Source organism: Apostichopus japonicus, chromosome 8 (genome assembly GCF_037975245.1).
Source record: "Apostichopus japonicus isolate 1M-3 chromosome 8, ASM3797524v1, whole genome shotgun sequence".
Classification (NCBI taxonomy): domain Eukaryota; kingdom Metazoa; phylum Echinodermata; class Holothuroidea; order Aspidochirotida; family Stichopodidae; genus Apostichopus; species Apostichopus japonicus.
The window spans coordinates 16,366,232-16,388,142 of record NC_092568.1 but is presented as its reverse complement, the minus strand read 5'-3'; the positions used below and the strand labels follow the sequence as shown (position 1 = coordinate 16,388,142).

The 21,911-nt window shown below is 35.7% G+C and overlaps 1 protein-coding gene across 1 annotated transcript in view; it reads right to left on the bottom strand.

Moving 5' to 3' along the window:
• Positions 1–228: 228 nt before the first annotated feature.
• The window catches only part of LOC139970731 (MAPK/MAK/MRK overlapping kinase-like), a 34,878-nt gene continuing 13,195 nt past the window's right edge, over positions 229–21,911 (bottom strand). Inside the window, exons 6-13 of the mRNA XM_071976681.1 lie at positions 21,766–21,814; positions 20,537–20,622; positions 18,848–18,940; positions 17,312–17,413; positions 11,562–11,738; positions 8,742–8,895; positions 5,811–6,026; positions 229–3,906 (exon numbers count right to left, since the gene is read on the bottom strand). Coding sequence (XP_071832782.1) covers positions 3,823–3,906; positions 5,811–6,026; positions 8,742–8,895; positions 11,562–11,738; positions 17,312–17,413; positions 18,848–18,940; positions 20,537–20,622; positions 21,766–21,814 — 961 coding nt within the window. The 3' untranslated portion in view covers positions 229–3,822. The remainder of the gene's footprint in view (positions 3,907–5,810; positions 6,027–8,741; positions 8,896–11,561; positions 11,739–17,311; positions 17,414–18,847; positions 18,941–20,536; positions 20,623–21,765; positions 21,815–21,911) is intronic.

Below are 21,911 nucleotides of genomic sequence, written 5' to 3'. Positions count from 1 at the left end.
AACCTGAGCTTAATCAATGCTAGTTACAAAGTATCTACAGCAACATTAGTCATTAAATTGTGTAAAGCTCTGCCTGTTAACTCTGTTTATAGTCCATATGCTTCTTACACGTACCTGTTTACAAGTTGCAACCCCGAATCTCCCTACATAGTCATTCATGCATTCCTCCATATTCTAACATGTTGAGAACAGTTTTTCACCTGTGTTTTAGGAACACTTTTATTTGTAAAAAAAAGTTATACTGTAGGGTGGAAGGTGGGGTTATGCAAGGTATCTTCCATTGACATGATTGTAAAGGTTGCAAGAAAAATAAATGGTTTGAATACATAAACAATGTAAGGTTGAACAGTTATCTTAATTTTCCAAAGGATGCATACAGTATGTAAAACTCTCTTGTCACTTTCTTGGCAACCTTTACAATTTTCTGACTTTTTTTTTTCTTGAGGCACCACAAGGTTTGGTTAAATGAGTATACTAGAGACATTTTCACTTTTATATGAACAATGCAGCTGATATCAAGCTTTCTTTTCATTTGGAGATGAATACATTTTGACCAGACAAACCTAAGCCATTGTTGACCAATCATTTGCATACTTGTCCTTGTCCTCATGCAACTTGCCACATCAAAGAGCTCATCTGAAGAGTCATTCAATAAAAGTAAGGCCTCTATGTCAGCGACCAGTCCTTACTTCCACTGGACAGTGCTATAATTCTTCCGTTGGTTATCAAAGTATTTTCATTTTAAAAACTGATACTTGCCTTTCTCTAACTGGCTTGCAAACCTCATAGGCTTTTATAGCTTTAATATGCAAAACATATATATATATGCTTTAATATATGCTTAACATAACATATGCTTAACAATTTATAGCAATGCATTCTGTATCATGTGTGATGACTTTTTTACTTTGTTTTAAGAAAAAAAAATTAGAACTTGATCTGTTGTCTTTTAGGTAAGTTACCTAAGACAATGAAAGTCATATTTTCAATAGTGCCTTCAGGGGTTATTCTACCATTCCTATGGTTTTATATTCACCTTTTCTGTGGTAACTTACTAATTCAAATACCACATTGAAATTTCAAAGAATTCTGTTATTCAAAGCATAGAATGATACAGGTTTACAATATACCAACGATGAAAATGGTTATAACCTGTGAAACTTTTTTTGAGGTTGTTAGAAATACAGAGGGGCATCAATATTCCTGTCATTGTTCTCCTGTAATTGTGCGACAGAAACTTGTTTTTTCTCAATTTATTGTGAGTAATATGATACTAATAATGAAATTACAAAACCTAACCGCCAAAGATGAAATCATTGCCTCCTATAATTTTTAGTCATATGAAATCCTTCCTTCATAAATCAGATCTACAACAACTTCATACAGTTGGATGACGTTATGACGATATTATGATCTAGAATAACAAATCTTTTCTGTCACGATTTCCATAAACCAAGTCTGAAGACAAAGCTAGTCCTGTTCACACAATTTACAATACGACATGATAGGTTTATGGTACCATACAATTAAGAGGATGCTTTCACAATTATTAAATTATAATACAACCAACGTCATCTTTGTGAGAAGTTAGCACCTAGTACTGAAATGAGAAATAGAATTTTAGCAAGATCATTGAGTCTGTATAGGTGTATATTTGATTACCCTCTCAACAGTACAGTCCACACGCAATCCACAGATCACTTTAGTCTAACAAACAGAATCACTTCCAAAGTACAACTTAGTCCAGTTACAAACAGCACTTTAATTAACATAAATAGGGTTTACTTGGTTGTAAAATCAATTTTATGCGCATTTCTGCCCTAGCATGAATCACGACTAAACTGACCACACCAAAATATTTAAGCGATCTGTGCTTCCATTTTCAACTGATTTAGATTACCATTATTTATCAAAATCGGCAAGTACATCTGAAATGAACTATATTCAACAGTTTGCTTGGCATAGACTGTTTTCTACTTAATAATAGAAATACAACGATCTCTTTCAAAAACATCTACTTTCTTGGATTTTGCTGAATGTGAAGTCACTTGCGATATTTTTCCATTGTAGACTGCCAATACAACAGAGTCCCTGACTGTGAATGTCAACCAAACTTCAAAAATTTGCCAATTATTTTTCTTCTGTGGTAAGATATGAAGCATCTTAATGGTTTATAAACTGAGCTATCAGTTAGAACTGATCACTTCTAAGTACTTGTTTAATGACTGAACATTTGATTTTTTAAATCAATTGGAAAATACAAAAACCCTTTATCAGCAACCTTATTTAAATCAAACCCTGCCTTAATTAGTAACAGAGATAATTGATAGAAATGATCATATCAAGTTCAGGTGACTTGAGCAAAGCTGCCCACATATTGTGGCAATTTAACTGCATAATTTCATTTCACTTTAAATCTTTTGTACTTCTAGCTTAGCACTCAAAGTCAATGGAATGCCTTAATTGAAACTTAACTTTAATATAATATTATAGCACACACTGAATAAATAATTGTTAAATGCAATCTATAACCAAAGATTTGGATCGCTTTCATAGTTTAATGTTCGGCTATGAGTGAAGCAGTATGTCTTTCACTGTTTCGCTTTCTACTCCATTGTTGTTGAAGATTCCTATCCAGTTTGGAAACAAATGTGCCAGTGAAGGAAATTATCGTCCAGAGGGTGTACAAGGATACAAAATAGAATAGACCTACTTCACAGAATAGACCTACTTCTTGAACAAAGATCCATCATTATTTATATTACATCTCTCTGTTTAATACTGGCAAAACATCTCCTTGTCCCCATGGTGACAAATGTTTGTATGATTATTATTCAACGTCTGTAAATCTACTGGCCATGATAGTACTGTAACGTACCAAAATGATGCAATTACAGATCCACAGCAAAAGCAAAAATCTTTCAAGAGATGAATCTCCATGACTCTTTTGTGCCTGCTTTCATTCAGGCTGTCACCATGGTGATGTGGATCAGCAATTTCTTATGTAGTTTGTGTACATTTACAGTTTATACCCTGTTTTTTCAAAGTTCAGCTCTCTCCAACAATTCCACTTCAAGTCTTCTAGTCCGACATTGTGATGTTGGAGAAAGTTATCAATTGCACTCTTATAAAACTGCTCTGGGAGCCAATTCGGTGATTGCTATAAAATATATGTCTTTTCTCCCAGGAATGTTTTAATCTCCCACTGAAAGACACCCTTAGTTTGGTTCCTTCCTAGAAATGGCCTCACGATGATCAAAAACGTCCAACGATGTCCGTAATTAATCTCCGTCTTCAAAATGCGGTTAAGACTGTTTGTCAGTAATGATACATGACAGAAACCCACATCAGCATACAGACCACACAGCTGAGTCACTCTAATAAACTACCGGAGCAGTCACTCTCTAGAAGTTAGTTGAGCAGCTCAGATCAGAAGTCACACGAGCATCCACCTGGAGCAGCCACTTTACGAAGTTACTCGGTGAAATTAACTTCTGGAGTAGCCTCTTTCAGAAGTAACTACAGGAGCAGTCATTCTCTAGAAGTTAGTTGAGCAGCTAAGATCAGCAGTCACACGAGCATCCACCGTGTAAAGTACCTGGAACAGCCACAAGTTACTCGGTGAGATTGTCTTCTGGAGTAGCCTCTTTCAGCAGTTACTCCCGGAGCAGTCACTCTCTTGAAGTTAGTTGAGCAGCTAAGAGCAGAAGTCACAGGAGCATCCACCGTCTAAAGTACCCCGAGCAGCCACTTTACAAAGTGACTCGCTGAGATTACTTTCTGGAGTAGCCTCTTTCTGAAGTAACTGGAGCTGCACTCACTTCAGAAGTGATCCTCTTTATTTTTGTGATGTATGGAGGGAAGCTGGTAATGGCCATACACATTCTTACTTGGGGGCTGGTAACTCTGAGTAAAATATAAGAAATGCAAACAATTGCTACTATCGTAATGAGCTGTTGGCATCTAGAACAGTGTGATATTGCATATTTACAAACGTTTGATCAATTGAAACGCCCAACATTTTTATCTTGGCAGTTGCTCTGACAAAGTACAAATCTTTCCTTCCTCCTGCCTGAAGAAAGACACATTCGATGAAATAGACATGGTCACCCCCCCCCCCCCCCCCCGAGTCAGTCCTACTATGGTGACAGTGTAAAACCCAATGATCCATACAAATGCTGTGCCATGAAAGAATATCCTCTATAATTGTCAAAAGAGTTTTTGAAAATCATAAAGCCATGTTATGAGCTATCTGTCCATTTCAATGGGGTTATATTTTAAATTAACTTTTTTTCTGGTTTCTTACCTTCCACATCCCCCATAGTCTCTAACCCTCAATGTTATACAACAGTTCGCAGTTGGAGAGATGGTAAAATTAAACATCATGGATGCCTTTGTGCTGTCACTGAATTCTACATCATATTCTAAATTATGTTTTTGATAATGTCAGTCTTGAATGTACCACAGTGATAAAATCTTTCATCAACTTTTGTTTCACTTGCAATTAAAGTTCTTCATCATTATTCGTGGTCCAGTTTTTTTTTAATTTTATCGGTACATTTTGTCAATTTCAACCCGTTTGATTTCTGTATTTTTTTTTTAACATTTCTCCCCCACCTAACAGACAATAAAACAATACCGCCATTTTGAACTTATTCAAACATTCCCTTACACCAATCTCATTTCACTCAACTTTCGGTCTTCCTTCTCCTCCTGGTAGACACCCCGCCTCATCCTCTTACTCCAATTCTTTCCTGCCTGAATTTAATTAGTTCTTATACATGACTAGTTGGAATCAGTTGACAGAACATGACAACATGCCATACCAATTCCGAAAATGATCCTCTTAGAAAATCCACAGTGGTAAGAGAATTCTCAGACATAACAACTCCAATGTGTAGACCAAATATCTGAAACCTTATCAGTCTAATGGTGTCTCCGATTAATCTGCTCTACAGCCTAACACTTCTCAAGTACTCTGTTGTAATCCTGGGAATACTACTCCACTATTTCCCAGAGACAAGAGATATTGGCTTGCTTAAGTTCTTTCTTTCTTTATTTAAATTTATTTTAAGATAATTGTTGAACAGTTAAAGGTCACTGGAATATTGTCATTTGAGTATCTTTTAAAAGGATTTTGTTTAAATATTGATATCATAAAAGACTTTTAATGTGTCTACTGTTTGGTTAACCTTTACAGCACATCAAGACAAGTGATAGGGGAGGGGAGTGGTGAAAATGCAATATTTTGTTTCCTATGGAAATAATGTATGTAGTGCAGATCAAGACATTTGCAAATAATTTTTTTTTCATTATTCAAAAATCAGTATGGATCTCTCCAAAAATTTCTGCTATTGAACACAAACATTGTATTTCTACTAAAGGGTCCATATGTTAAATCAAAGATAAACCAAAACTTAATTAGGTCAAATTAACCCATATTTAATTGTGAATAGATAGAAGTAAATACAACTTTCTATTACATCTACAAATGGAACCAAATACTACCTTTGGTTTTCTAGATTCCAGTTATCTATAGGACCAAATAGCCTACACATTTGTGAACCTTCAGGAAACATCAAATATATGATCAATGCCCACATTATGATTATTTATGATATTCTTATTTTGTTATTCTTTAACCGATGCTCCGTTAGCAGCAAGGTTTGAGAAGAAAGAACAAAACAACATTTTTTAACAAGTCAATGCAGTAGAATTTGTGATAATATAATTATTAAACGATTCTAGCCAATTGCAACCATCTCATCTCATATTTTACTAAACTTCAAACACTGGATAAAATTGCTTACCTTTTTCATTCCTGCATGGTGCTTGTTATAATGCGTATTGGCTATACTTGGTAACATGGACGGCCCATTGTGTATCTTGGGAAAGTTGGTTGAAGATGGGAAAGTTGTGACAGGGTAGTTGGAGATATTGTGAGAAATAATTTTGCTTTGGGGCACTTTTGGTAATAATGACCCATGGTAAGTGTTCTCTGTCTCCAAGGCCTTTTTCCCTCTCCTCTGAAATATGAAAAGACACAAAAAGATCATTACAAAAGGTATAATTTCTACAGATAGATGGCATAAATTTTTTCATTTATTTATCAATTTTACAGAAAAGTCTTTGAACGCATTTGCAGTAATACCAGCTCCTTCAACATAAAATACAATTGTGCAAACTATAAACTATTGTTGAGTTAGTGATGCAATTAACAGACTTATTATTCATCACTAAAGTGCAAGCTTCTTTTTATGCATATCATTCCTCTAGGCCTATTAAGCCTTCCAGTACTTTCATAGTAGCCATTGGTAGGCCTAGCCTTCTTTTCATGTAAGAATTGCAGATTGTGTATGAGAGAAATGCAGTAAAATAATTTTGACTTTCTTGTGAACATACACTATTTCGTTCTATTAACCTTGGGGAATGTATGGTTCACATTAGTGAAATGCAACTAACCACCTGTTGAAATTACAACATGTAACATGGTTTAATTACAATAATACTATTGTAGTGTAGGTAAACCAGTGTGAAATGTGCTGTCACATAATGTAAATACATTATCTTTGGATGTATAACATGATATGATGTCATGATTGAATTACATGATGTGTAAAGCTGTATGCAATAATCATTAAGAATATCTTCAATTTCATATTAGGTAAATTAATAAGTTCTGCCCAGTGAAATTCAAAGCTTTTCAGGTACAATATCAAGAGTGCAGTTGTTTGAGACAGGTAAGTGAGAAAGCCAAGTAAATTTATTAATATCTTCCCCCAAATATATGGCACAATAACAAGTATAATAAATTCATACCTGACTTAAGATATGAAGTATTTAGCTTTGCTACCTGCATATATGGGACTAATAACATTTCCTCAAATCCCAGGCAGGGAAAATGCAGTGATGAATAACCACTGAGATACATGGAAACAGCTGCTGTTTAAGAATTCCAAGAATCTCTGAAGACTAACACTGTTGATAATATTGCAATATATTTCCCAATCAGCAGGCCCAAGAGAAATATAAAATGAACTAAAAACATTTACTTCTGGGCGATGAATTTGGTAAAAACATAGTAGTTACACCTAATCAGTAGGCATGTTCAACTTATTCCTTTCTGTTAATAAATTCTTCCAAAAACAGGGGGAAATTATTATTAAGATGCTATGTTCTTTACCCTGTGCAAAAATACCCCACCTAAAGTATGTTTCTATTTCTACTTATTCTTTTCTGTTACTAAGTTTCTTCAGAAAAATGGGGGAAAAAAAGTTATTCAGATGCTTTATCTGTTTTTATAGCCCTGTGCAAATGACCCCCCCCCCCCCAACCCCACGTAAACTTTGTTTTGTTAGGAACTATGTTGTTTCCAGAGATATCATAATAGTTCCCACAGTACCTGGGATATGTGGCTATATTACAATTATATTACTAGAGACGTATCTATGTTGAAATGTCAGCATGCTCAAAATTAAGTACTTGTCTCTAAGTATGCTGCAAAAACAAAATTTAACTTCTTGCTAACTCAGTCATTTCCAATTGCTTGCACATGTATGATTTTTCTTAAATATTGAAAGATGTATTTCACTTTGTATAACATTTTCAGCAGCCGATGGAACTCAGAAAGTGTTTTTAGGTACGAAATGAAAGAAACAGATTCTTTTTTATAAAAGAGTGAGTAAAAATTGTAGCATTCAGCTGTACTATACTATCGCAGCTATTTATTTAATTAGTGTTCCAATCTTGTTTGTGAGAATTACAAACAGAATGACAGAAAACTAATCTCACTTTGACGGTCTTCTTATTGATTTTCTTTCCTAAAGGCACTGATTTTGTCATTAGAATGAATTTAAAACAAGTTTCCAGGAAAGTAGGTTGACTCGAGCAAAAAGTAACCAGTAGATTAGTGTCATATAGGTAAATTGTGGGAACATGTCTTTAAAAGGAGCTCTGTATATTCTATCTGTGTAGTAGCTAGAACAAGAGACAGTTATGTCTTATTGATGCAAATTTATGACAATGTTTCCAAAAATGCTTGTAAAATGCTTCTTTAAACAAAATCAATTCTAAACTACTAAATTGGATGTAGCATTTATCTGTAGATGTCATATGATCTAACTTAATACACAACATTGGTGCCCTTCAGTTAACTTGAAATACCTTAATTTTGATGACAAATTATGAAAGTATAAAACATATCTTTTCATTTATTGGTGGCTCTCTCTCTCTTGAGATTTTCTTTGATTTTGTTTTAACCAGATTACAACCATCGCCAAAATGGAACATAATCATCGTTTTCTTCTAACTTTACACTTAAGATAACTGCATCATTCAACAGTATTCCTTGTCTGACCGGAATTTGGAGGGTCAGAACCTCCAGAAAGCTTTGACATCCTTGGCATGTTCAAATTTGGTAAAAGTGAACAACAAATGGGTGGGGGGGGAGAGGTGGAAAATGGGAGGGGGGTTTAATGATGACTATTCAATTTGACTGAATGTCATTCAAAAAGACATTTGGGAGGTACAAAGCTAACATTCCGCAAAATGCTTAAACACAAAGTAAGCTGGTTCAGTTTTGCTTTGAGGCAAGGGGGGAGGTTCATTGTCTTCCCCCATCCCCCTCCTCAATTTCAATCCCTCCCCGACCCCTTCACACCAGGAAGATGAGAACAGTTGGTGAGCTAATGTTGCTCAGCTCTTTCATATCATCTCATTCTTCTTAAACAGAATCGACTTACCCGTCTCCTGTGTGGATTCTGATTAATGCTAGGATCGTTATCTTTGCTGACCATGTTGTTAGCCTTTGCCGTTTCCCCGGATACCGTAGATGACTTGTCAGTGTTATCCTCTTTCTTCTCAGCTTTTACTAATTGTTTTCTTTTATCTGCATCTCTACCGTGGGGGAAAAGAAGAGAAAAAAAAACAATGTGATAACTGTTGCATCGTAAAACACTTCAACGTAATTCTAATCATGTTGCAAAGGTTACCATCCTGAAATCTTGTTCCAAATACAACATCAAGGAAAAATAATTCATTGCAAGACAGTGAAGACCAGAAATTCAAGAGTAATAGGTCCAAGTCAACCATTACATGTAGAAATATGTCATGTTCCAATTGAATTTAAAGACCAAAAAATTTACCTCCATTCTTGAAAAAATACCCCCACCAGTATGTATAAAAGAGAAATGTTAAGGAAACAAAATAACAAAGCAACAAATATGTGACAATTCTCTATGGATAGGTTACACAATTTATAAAAACATCAATCATACCTTTGATATAAGGATAAAATATTAACATCTGGAGCCATCCTAAAACCTCTACTCATTTTCAGATCCAAGACAAGTTCCCTCTTAGATTGAGCTGAGGGGCCCATTTCAAATTATTCAACACAAAAAAGTACATTTTTTCTCTAAAGTTGCAGTTGCAAGTATTACTGTAGATGATTAAGTTAAATGCACAGACAGAACTCCACAGGGATAGCTACAGATTGTGCCTTTGCTAGCAATCTCACTGGATTATCTGCGGCAGATCTGTCCGAGTAACCCTCAAATGAAGCTCATTCTCTTGTCAATAAATCTGGAAATTTCCTGAAAACACGAATAAAAAGGGATTTCCACGCCCAGTACAGTAGATGTCAAAAGCAGGCCACAGCACACTTATTCAAAGGTTATTGTTTTGCTGATCCTGTAGATTCCATCTGAGAATCGATCCAAGCGATTTTGATTCTTTCCAATTCCTCTGAATTAATTCAAAGCTTCGCTACCTCCCGTCTAACGAAACATGACGTTGGATGTATTCATGTTCCTCTCAACATGATCCAAACAATGCAGTAACATAGTAACTGGCACATCCTACGTAGAATCAGGTGACAACCTTGAATAACCAATCACAGGTACTCTGTCTCTCTATCTCTCTCCTAGATCTGAAAGCATATCCCTGTCAACTCATACCAAACCCAGACTATTCACAGACAAAACAATTTATCCTGCCTGGCATTTCTAAACAATTTTGCCAACAGACGTTGACTGCTCTGTTCTCCACCTTTGATGGTTCTTTAAGTTTTGTTGCCTTTAGGAGAGCGGAGCAGACAGTGGGTCTACTGGTGATCATTGGATGCAAGTATCTGATCTCCTGCAGCCTAAAAGCTTCCAGTTCAGTCACTTCAAAATGCCAAAAACTTAACTACTGATGAACTGTAATCCCCTCTTGCTTATCAAATACAAAGTGTACACAAGGAATTATAAAAACAGGAAAAACACACAGTAATCAACCACAAGATATTGAGATGGTCCAAAGAAGGACAGTCAAAGTCCTATTAGATCAGTGCTAATCACTTCAAACCAGACACACACACATACGCATACACACAACTAGAAGACTCGGAGGAATATGTTCGTCCCTAGGTTAAGCTTTAGGCATTCACGTGCAACTTTCTGTCAATTTGGCCCCTCAACGTGCAAAACTGAAGTGAATAAAGCTTTGAGGTAAAATCCGATGAAAGTACGTCAAAGCTAGCACTCAAAAGAAAGACAGGGTAAATGGTCGCTATGGCAACAAATGAATTACTTGCAAGCCATGATGAAATTGAAGAAAGTGATAACAGAGAAACCTTTCGAGTTGAAAATGACATTAGCAGAAAAGTATAACAAAGAACAGAAATTGAGTGAAGTCCCAACATAATAGCCTGTGACAGGACAGAGATCCCTACAGATTTAGGGCAGAAAAAAAAAATTAAAAGGAGAGAAAACTGATCAAAACTATAGCAACATCCCATCAGCAACATCCCATCAACTAAATGAGAATCTGAGAAATCCTAACTTCATAAGCCTAACCTTAATTTTCAGTTTGAACTAAATCTTCATTGATTAAAACCTAATATGCAAGCCATTTTACAATGCTTTTTCATAAAATGCATTCACGAGGGTTTCATACATGACAGTTTAAATTGTCCTAGTTTCAAACTTTCAAGGAGGGGCACAGAGGGGCACAGATACCATGTCACTTTAAACTGCTTTTGTTGAATCTTTCGAAATGCTCATACAGTGTACCTATCCCATGTTTGACAATACTCATACTTAAAGTAGGCATGGTTCTATTATTATAGTAAATTCTCTTTCACTAACGATACATTCAGTGCTTACATACCCAATACCTTAATATAAATTGTATGCTAAATGCAAGCAGTTTTTTTTAAAACTTTTTGTTGGCTAATTTCTGGCAAATTCTAAAGTCTACTGAGTATGTACAGTACTCAAAATAAGATCGCAGTTTGCCAACAAAAAGGCTTACTTCAACCCCCTGGATGTTTCCACTAACTGTTAGTTCATTATGAAGTCATTAACAGCAAGACACTCAATAGTTCCCATTTATTTCTTGCAGACACTGTTATATTAATGATGATAATAGGAAAGGAATGCAAATTATCGAAAGATGTAACATTTCCTTGATTAATTGAATTGAAACATGAATAAATTCAAATTAGTAATTGGATTATTATCACATTAACTATATAAAAAAAATTGCCAAAAATCAATACAGAAAAGGCAGTGACTTACCTTAACTCTTTAAAGTACGGATGCCTTAACGCTTGTCTGGCTGATATCCTCTCATCGCAGTCATATGTACAGAGTTTATGAATTAGTTCTATGCTTTCCTTTGAAGCATTTGATAGAAGCTTTTCAATGCCTGAACCTGTTTTCTTTGGAAAATTATAGTTCATTCCTCTAGCTTTGCTGTAAGTTAAGAAGAAGAATGGCAATTTTAAAAGGATCAAACAGTAAAATCTTATTTCACAAATTGTCGATGAGAATGTTAAAATTGACATATTATGGAAGACTGACAAAAAAGCCTCCACACACAATAAAAGGAAGGGTGAGTGACTGTATTATGTGCACAAGGTTATAAGTTACCAATTAAAGCACACTAGAATATAAGAAGAATTGCTCTAGCCAGGAGTACAACTATGTATACTTTTAGTCCCACTCCTCCATCCCGAGTAAAAATTGGAAGCTCAACCGCCCCCTAACCCCCCCCCCCCACCACCATCCACCAAACTGGCAGACAGGATAGTATATAGACTCCTAGTGTACAACACATAAATATGTAACACATGCATGCAGTATAACTAAACCAGTCAAAAATTCTGCTTTGTTTCAAAAAGTTGCAATACTATAGCACCAATTTGCATCTTAGAACACTCCTTTTTATCCAAACTCTTAGTCCCTTCTTCCCCCCCCCCCATCCCACCCCTATCAGTAAAAAAAAAACGGTGGTGGAGCCCCTGGCTCTTGCCTCTACTAAATGGCAAGCTTTGAATGCAACTTACATTAACTTGGTAGTCATAAAAATGATGTAATTACTTAATAGTACTGACAAGAAATTTTTCAAAAGGAATTTGACATTTCAGCACAAAAGCTGGATCTGAATATTTAACACATTGTTTAGCAAATCAACATCTATCATGCTTGAATTTGTTAACTTCAACTCTATCTATCACTCCCTCCTATTTTTGTACACTAAGATGATCACAGACATGCATTTCACACCACAAAGATTTGCCCTCCCCCCCCACACCCCCTCACTGGTAATTCATACACAGTCAACTGTTTTCTCCCACCAGGCCTACTTGAGTGATTATGACACCAGGTAAAATATTTTATTGATAAGATTTCCTTCTAAAAGCTATTTGATATAGTCATGGTTGTTTTGATTGGAGTGAAGCAAAACATTTTCCTACTGTGGGCGTTAGTACTGAAACAACACTCACTGTAGAAACATCATGGTGGGTAATACCCTCTTTGGTTATAAAAAACTTCAAATTGAAATACCTTCTGTTATGTATCGGGTGATTGATGAGGTGTATGGGTCGAACTCATGAGATAACATATATATGTCAGAGCAAAATGGCAGCCACTTGGAAGGAACAAAATATTTTCAATGCAGCCTGACTGTCCAGAATATGTTCAAATATCATTGGTATCTTAATGGTAACCAGGAAAGTGTCCGATTATGAAAGTCAAATGATCTCTTATGTACCAACTTGTCTAAACCTAAGGGTGTTAGGTTTCCTGGAATTTTGTCATTTTAAGCAAATTTTGAACAAATCCACCAGAATTTACTGATAACATCTTTAAGTTGCTTTAATAAGGAGTACTGATAGAATCAGTTGACATCTTTGAAAATCACTCAACAATGCAAAGTTATTTGGATCCTTTATATCCTCCAATATAGTCATTATTTACAAAATTTCATCAAAATCATCGTTAGAATGGTAGGAATTTAATTTATTGACAATATTGTTCTTGTATGCTGTATCTTGAAGGATGTCAGGGCTTGGGGAATTTCCCTGTCAATCTGTAATTTGATATGTTATTTTTTTAGCAGAATGAAACTAAAGTAAATATCTGTTAATGGAGATCTTCCGGCAACGTTCTATACTTGCATACCTATCATCATGTAGGTGACAATGTAATACTAATTTTGAGTATTCATGGTACCTTTGAATTAACACTCTTTACCTGAATATACTGGATGTGAGATTAGTTATATTTCTTTGTCCTTGATGTACAATGCTGGTTAACTGTTGCAAGAAGGGCATAACTGTCACAAGATGTGCAATGGGGGGGGGGGGGAGATGTAAGCGACGACATCATGCAATAATGACTTCTCAAAATGTGTATCCTTTGTGATGAATATATATACCCAAAATCAATGGTATTCAAACATTTTTTGCTTGGTGACCCCAATATTATCTTCATCTTGGCATCCCTCCAAGGTGGATGTTGTGGCCTGGGAAAGGGGTCTATAGGGGAGAATTTTTCCCTTAACTTTGAGCAGTTTTTATTTGATTTAGGGTGCTTGGATTCAAAAGCTCTGTTATATTTGTAAGTACTTCATGTTCAAGAAGTTACCACTTTTTTTGTCTTTCTCACAAATATTGGCAATTTCTTTTGCATTCTACCTTTTGGGCAACGCTTCAATTATAGAAAGTAAGTGCAACACACTTTCATAACAGTACATGGATCGCACAAACGAAATTAAATCGGATAATTACACACCGTATCTACCATCCCTACCCTCTAGAGAAATGCCTTGCTTTCCCAAATTTGCAAATTTTCACAGCCTTCTCAATAACTGTGATGGTTGGAGTATACCTTTCACACATTGGCTCCACATCAGCAGGGAGCATCTCTGTGAATTGAATTTTCCCAGATACCAGTAATTATAGTCTGCCTGAGTGTGTCAGCGGTTTTTACATCCAAGCATAGGTGCCATTATTGACATTTCCCACACTTCAAAAAAGGACCTGCTTAATTTTTTTTTTTTTTTTTTTTGCAGTTTACTGTATTCATATTATCTTAATATTATCTTGAACTTTCAAAAGCAATATCAAATTTCATGACAAGTTTTTTGTTTGGTTTGATACATTTGCAATTGGGTTAATTTTTTTTTGGGGGGGGGATGAGGGAGGAGGGGGACTAATGACCAAATGTAAACCCCACCAAGTGAGATGGAATTTGCAGTTGATGTGATTTAAGTTTATACTACAAATATTTCACATTGTAACTCTGGAACTTAAAGCTCACACTGACATCTTGCTATTAAGTTAGCAGATTATTCATACCACAGTAAATGATAGTTAAATTGCTGTACAATGAAAGGTAACACCAATAATGTGAGAACATGATGTAAAAGCTGGCCTCATCGTGTCAGTCTTGAATGAAGATTTAATTTAACATACAGAGAACACAATTTTTTGAAGAGCAAACAGCTGCTTGCTTACACCATTTGTAAAAGACCAGAAGTAATCTTGTCGATACCAGTTTGTGCTTGATTAAGTTCTGGTGGTGAACCCTATTAACCTTTCCTTAGAGTACCTTGGGTACCAATTCAAAAGGTCAGCTCAAAAATGGATATCAAAGTCCTATACTCATAACTGAGATATCAAGCTGAATATTGGTGGTGATCCCTATTAAGCCAATTCATTTATTGAGTACCATTTTAACAAAGGTATTGAGTACCTTACATGCATACCATTGTAACAAAGATCAGCCTACAAATGGACACTTAGTCTTGTACTCAAATTTACTGAGATATCAAGCTGTTTTTTCTTGATCCCAATTGACCATTCTTTTATTGAGTACCTTAAGTACCATTTGAATAAAGATATGGAGTACCCTGAATACCATTTTAACATAGATCAGCCCAGAAGTGAACATTGTTTTCACTTGATCACACAACCAACCATGCATGAGCCATCATCCTCCCGCTGCAGATTTTCCGAACAGATTTGCAAACCGCATTGGTAAAACAAACAACCATATTTATCGATCACCATTACACTGATGTATTTAACATCTTTTGCGAGGAGGCAAATGAACATGTGAGATTTTGTCAATAAAGATCAATATCTATTCTTTAATCATCACGTTTTCATTCTGCAAGAACAACTTGATGAAGCCTTATTGATTAAACAAACTCTCCTGCTGCTAATTCCAAGGATTTACACGTGTCTAGGCAAGTATCTGATAAATAGAGGGGGCTAATCACAAATACTATCAACCAATGAAAGGAATTCTCAAGGGTGTATTAAAGTGAAGACACTGGAACAAAAAATCATCCTTTCAAAAGATCTTGCTGCTGGATCAGAATATTGTTCTTATCTATAACAATCTAACTTCAGCAGTGTGACTTAGTGCTCGGAAAAAAAGAACTTAGTGGGTTGTCTGCATTTTTATGAAGGCAAAATTCAGTGCAAAATCTTGTAACTTTTTCTATTCAGTGTTTTCTTGTTCATATTACTTCAAATCTGGAATAGTAGCTAAGCAATTAATGTCACAGTAACTACAGACATGAAAAAAAAGAAAACCAGACAGCGAAACTGCAGTGTGGTTTCGATAATACTACATGAATAATCATATATGAATGTGATACACTCCTCTGTAGAGTATAGCTAAGATGATAAACATACTTCAATCTAAGTAATACAGCAAAAAGCATTGACATATGACAAGCAATATTCACATTGGCAGTAGATGACCAAGATGGAAACTATCCTTGTATTCAGCATACAGATTGATTCTTATGAGGGGAAACGCACAGTTATCTAATAGGCTGGTCGGTGGGAGATACGGTAGATTATAAACAAGGTTTCCAGAATTTGACCCCTGGTGACTACAAATGACCTTTGACATCCACCACAAACAATAGGCTTCTTGTAATCAACGTGTCACAACTACATACTACATATGAGATTGGTCAAAGTTTCTTTTCTTGGGATATCGTGTTTACAAGCAAGGCGTCACACACACATGCACACACACTCATCAGCCTACATGACTAGAAAGGTTACGGTTATTATCGAAACCAAATATGAATACACTTCTACGTAAAATGTATTTATTAATAGAGAATTATTTATGTGGTAACATTCCAAAGAGTGCAACTGCTTCTTCAGCTCATTTACTCTGATGAACTCACTTCGTCTGTTATTTGCTGGAGATGTTAAAAAATTCACAAATCATAAAACCCCTCTTATCTATGCAGTTACAGTTTCCACAAAGTTTGTATGTCTCCTTTCATATTAGAGAATGGTTGACTAGAATCATGGCTCATTACTAACACTGCTGAAAGTTTTGTTCTGCACTTAATATCACTCTTCAATTTATAGTGAGAGAATGTATTTCTTGTTAATAGTCTCTTTCACAAACTGGGTTGGGATTGGTCTCTATTTCTCAAAAAGCAAAGTAGAGAAATTCCTGTCTTATTTTTGTTGTATCATTCGAAAATCAAGGGTTTCTATACAACAAGTGTGTGTGCATGTGTGTGTGTAATAAAACTGTGTCAAAAGTTCACCTCTACATAAATCCTGAAGAGACCAAGATCATGCAATTCTGTTGGAACTGGAGCACTCGGTCGTCAATGGAAATACTTTTATCAGAAATTGTCCTCAAGGTAGAACGGAAAATATCTGGCAAATGGTCATGAGTGTGTCATCTCACAGAGTAACAGCTTCAAGCATGACAGGATGTGGGTTGATTTTTGTTCCCACTTTAAGTTTCAGATTATCTGCTACCTTACTCATTTTGAGCAAGTAGTAATGTCAAACGTAAGATTCCATATGGATCCAACATATGATACCAGTAACGAATTCAGTTCGAGTGTTACCTTACGATCAGCTGCCTGTAATTATCTGGCGTCAAGATCCCTCTGTGGATTCTAATCACATTCTCCTTCTTTCAACAACGGCTCGCCAGAGTCTGGCGAGTGACACCCAAACAAGCAATTAAAGTTCTTATCTACTTACTTTCTAAATTTATTCATGACAACATCATCTGGTGTTCCCATGACATCGTGAATCTTGGCAATCTGATCTACTTCATTGGCACCGGGAAAAAGAGGATGCAGACTAGAGGAGGAAGAGGAGAAATAAATCCATTCAGATAAAACCAGTGTCTTCATCAAGTTCTTAATTTTTCTAAAAACTTACCTGGTTTGGATATTTACCGGAGACAAACTTATCCATCTCCTCACAACAAAGGTTACCGGGTCACTCTAGAAACGGTACAGCGAGTGTGCAGTTGTTGTGAGGAGACAGTTAAGTAAGGAGCGAAGTAAATCTTCAGTTACAATCTTCTGTGCGGCAACTCCTCTCTCCCTTTATCGCAACGTTATATTACGCATATCGTATAACATACACTCACTGAGTTCTCAAATGTAAACATTTTAGCAGCAAATCCTGTTAAGTAGTGCAAAGGTTGCACATGTAGATGTATCAAAGTGTTTCAGCTGTGGACCTGAGAAAGTGCCTTTGTTTTGAATACATAAAACAAAGTTTTCACTAACCAATCTAGCTAATTATAGTTCACTATATGGGAAAGACAGTCACTCAGAGCAATGGCAATAGTTGATAGGGAAAAATGAGAAAAATGTTACTACTGTAAGGTTCAACCTGAAGTCGGATAGTAAACAAGAACGAAGATAAAATATCCAGTGTAAAAAATATAAGAACCTCAAATAAAAACTTTGGAAAGTAGAATGAGGAAGGCAGTGGAAGCAAATACAAAAAAAAAATCATTGTCATTTGTGTCTAAATATTGCTTTTGGCATTTTGTATTAACCAACGATAGATGAAACCCATATGAACTAACATCTTCTTGTATTTAACAATGTTGGATAAATTATGGGTAATCAATCTAAGCCATTGACCAGTAAATACACATTTATAGATGATAATAGATGATATATCTTGTCCTCCATTAACATTATTTGTAAAAGTATTATACATGGTGTCAGAAGTGGGAATTGTAAACCGTCATTTCTTAATAAGTAAGCTTTGAGATGTTGTCCAGTGAATACACACTTATCAATGATACTCAATATCTTTCAATTAACTTTATTACCACAGGGCATTTTACATGGTGTCAGAAGTGGGAACTTCATACCTTCTTTTCTGATCATTATGCCTTGAGAAAATGTCCAGTAAATACACATTTAATGATGATACTCTCTATCTTGTCTTAAATTAAGATTATTTGCACAGGGTATTTTGCATAGTGTCAGAAGTGGGAATTGTACATTACCTTCATGTCTTTTCAGTATACTCTGAGATATTGGTCAGTGAGTACACATTTCTAGCTGGTACTTAACATATTGCCTTCATTCGCATAAGTTAATTTTTTATTATTTATATATAAAGTCACTAGGTCAACCTGGATTTAGGTGTGGCTTTCTAATTTAGCATAACATCATAAAATATCAAACTCATCTTTGGCTGGCAGATTTCATTTTAAAGTTAATAACCAGGATCAGGCAATCCTGAGGATGCACTAGGAATACTGACCTTAGCACCTCAAAGAAAACGCAGCCCACACTCCAAAGATCCATCTTGTAAGTGTAGAAACCATCTGTTAATAAGCATTCTGGTGCCCTGTACCTGACAATCCAACACAAAACGTACAGTATTAATACCAGATGACATGATAACAGTGAACCTATACATTACAGATGCATTAAGTATCTCTAGAGAATGATGCCTGCAACCATAGCAACTGTTATAACACCCCAGCCTCAGGCAGCCTTCTATCTACAGCTTTAATAAAAACAAGACCATGTTTTGTTAAATGCAGAATTTAAATAAAGGAAGAAAAAAATGAGACACAAAGGTCTCTGCAAATTGCTGAAGGCTTCTGAATGTATCAAAGCCATGCCGCAACGGCCATCTGGGAAATTTATTAACTTGCCAAAAAGCAAAAAACCTACAGTATACATCTTACTCTATTGGGATGTTTGGCTTTTCTTTTTTTTTTCTGCATTTTCCTGAAGGTCATATATTGTACAGTGGCAAATTAATTCCTCACCTCCTACAGCAAATTAACACTTCGGCTTAACTAATATTAGAGAGGATTGTGTCATGGACTGATTTGATTAAAGGTTTATTTATAGTGACTGTGACAAAGCAAACAGAAAGAATATAAGAATGGTTGCTGCTGCTGTCATAATACATAGGAGAAATGATTTCATAATTACTGAGGTTGCACGAGATGCTCTGTTTTAGATTATTACTACAGAGTATATATTATATAATAGTCAAGAATTATGTATAAAAGCTATTCTTAGCAAGCTGTTGATGGGTTTGAAGTACTGAAAAATATATATAAGGGTTTGAACACAATGAAATCAGGAAGATCTAACCGTGTTTGCATTGCATGACTGGCTGAAAAATTTCCAACTACACTTTTCTCATGTGTTGTGGTATAACTCAATTTTGGCATCGATGAATCAATTTAGTAAAGTACGGCGCGCTTGCTTCAGTTGCTCGGGCTTTTAGAAAGTGACCTTTCAATCAAAGCTATTAACTCATAGACCAGTCATCGAATTTTAACAGGACATGTTTGCATAGGCGTAGGAAACCAATTTGATTTGGGGGGCTGCCCGAAAAATATAGCCAACATTTGTGCAATGTGCACATCATTTAGGCATGAATCGGTTATTACATCGCATGCCAATACATACAATCATTTGCTGTTTTATTAATAATAATATCAGTTTAACCATTGAAAAACACATTGCAAATTATATTTCTTTTAGTAGGTGCCCGAAAAATTCTCAACATATTGCCCAAATTTTTTTCCAAAATATTTGGTTCAAAAAAAATTTCAGAAGTGAAATCTTAGACAATGCAGGACAACCCGCCCCCCCTCCCTCCCTCCCTCTCCACCTCTTCCACTGCTCACCCAGAATTGACGAATGAAGACGTGTTCTAAACGAAGAGCAGTAACTTTGCCCAAGATGATACTGCACTAGGCTATACCATCCAAGGTGTACCAAAGCTATACAGCTGGACAGGCAAGAGAGAAGACAATCTAAGCCCAGATGTGTATCGCAAAATCCATTTCCACAACATTTTTATATTAAACCACATCAAATAAATATTCAAAAGAGTTCTAGCTACTTTTCACATATCACTAGTTTGTTTATGTGCTGAAAAAAACATTGCTAAATTACTGCCTGAAATTTCTACTTAGCTTACCATCTTGTTGATATATATTCTGTGTAAGGCTGCTTAGAATAAACGCTACGACAAGAACCAAAATCCGCTAACTTCAAGACGTCGTCCTGCAAGATATAACCGGGCGACCAGAAAACAATTTCAGACTCAGCTTGTCATTACTTTTAATAGTCTAAGTAGACCATGCATGCATTATTAAACAAAAAATTAATGCTGTGCAATGAAGTGCTTCCATAAGTAATTGAGGACACGGGTAATTGCCTCCAAAGATGACATGCATATTGAGCATTTGTTTGTGTGTTTCACGCATAATATAACTAATGTCTAATACAGACAATAAAATAAATATTATTTTTTGGTTTTGGAAATTCTGAAATTGAAAAACAATTGGAAGAGGGAAAGAGAGAAAGGAAAAGGACACGCTAAACATAGTTTGCTTCTCCAGATCAGCAAACTTGAGCAAAGTTCAGGGTCACACATGTACAGATTTCCCTGGACATGTCCTCCTATTCTCTATCTTTCATGAGGATCCAGGTGGATGAACAAATCTTAATAAATCACCCTTTTTATAGTCGGTATAAAGTGGAAAACTTTCTTGATTATGACTTGGTGATCTAGCTGGTCAGCTAGTTGAGGAAAATTGTGAATTCTAACAATCATTCAACTGTCCTGATTTCCATTGAGCTTAACCTTTTTAACCTTTTCTTAAGCTTCTACCCTTTTTTTTGAGCTTCTAAGCTTTTTAATACCATCTTCCTTCAAAATGGACCCTCCTCCCCACCACCCCCAGAAAAGTGAGGAAGAGCCCTAAATTTCAGTAGCAACTTTGTGAGCAAAAAATAGGAAATCAAAAACATAAGTACAAAGAAACTAAAAATATGATACATATTTTACTTGGCTTTGGGAGGGGAGGGGAGGGAAGCAGGAAGGGGAGGGGAGGGGGAAGGGGAATGGATGGGTGGACTATGTAAAATCATTGGTCCTTCCCATTGCTCACCCTTGTTTCCTTTGCCGAAATATTCCCAGTTGACAAAAAAAACAAAAACGTCATGCCATAGAGGAATTAGAAATAATATAAATTGATTCTCCCACTCTTTAAAACCAATAAGCTGACATTTAATCCCATCCTTACTAATGTTGCTAACTACCCTACTTAATGAGTATCATTAAACCTAGTCGGCCGAATGACATTTAAAGCATATTGATATTAACGACAAATGTGTCATTCCCTTTGCTAGATCGATACATACTTTAACTAAAATATTCTCTGGCTTGACATCTCGGTGAAATATTCCGTTTCTAAGAGAAAAAAAGAAGAAAATAAAAGGGAAAAAATTTATAGGAGGAAAGAAAATTATGAGACACAGAACAACAGTTACGTCAAATGTGACATCTA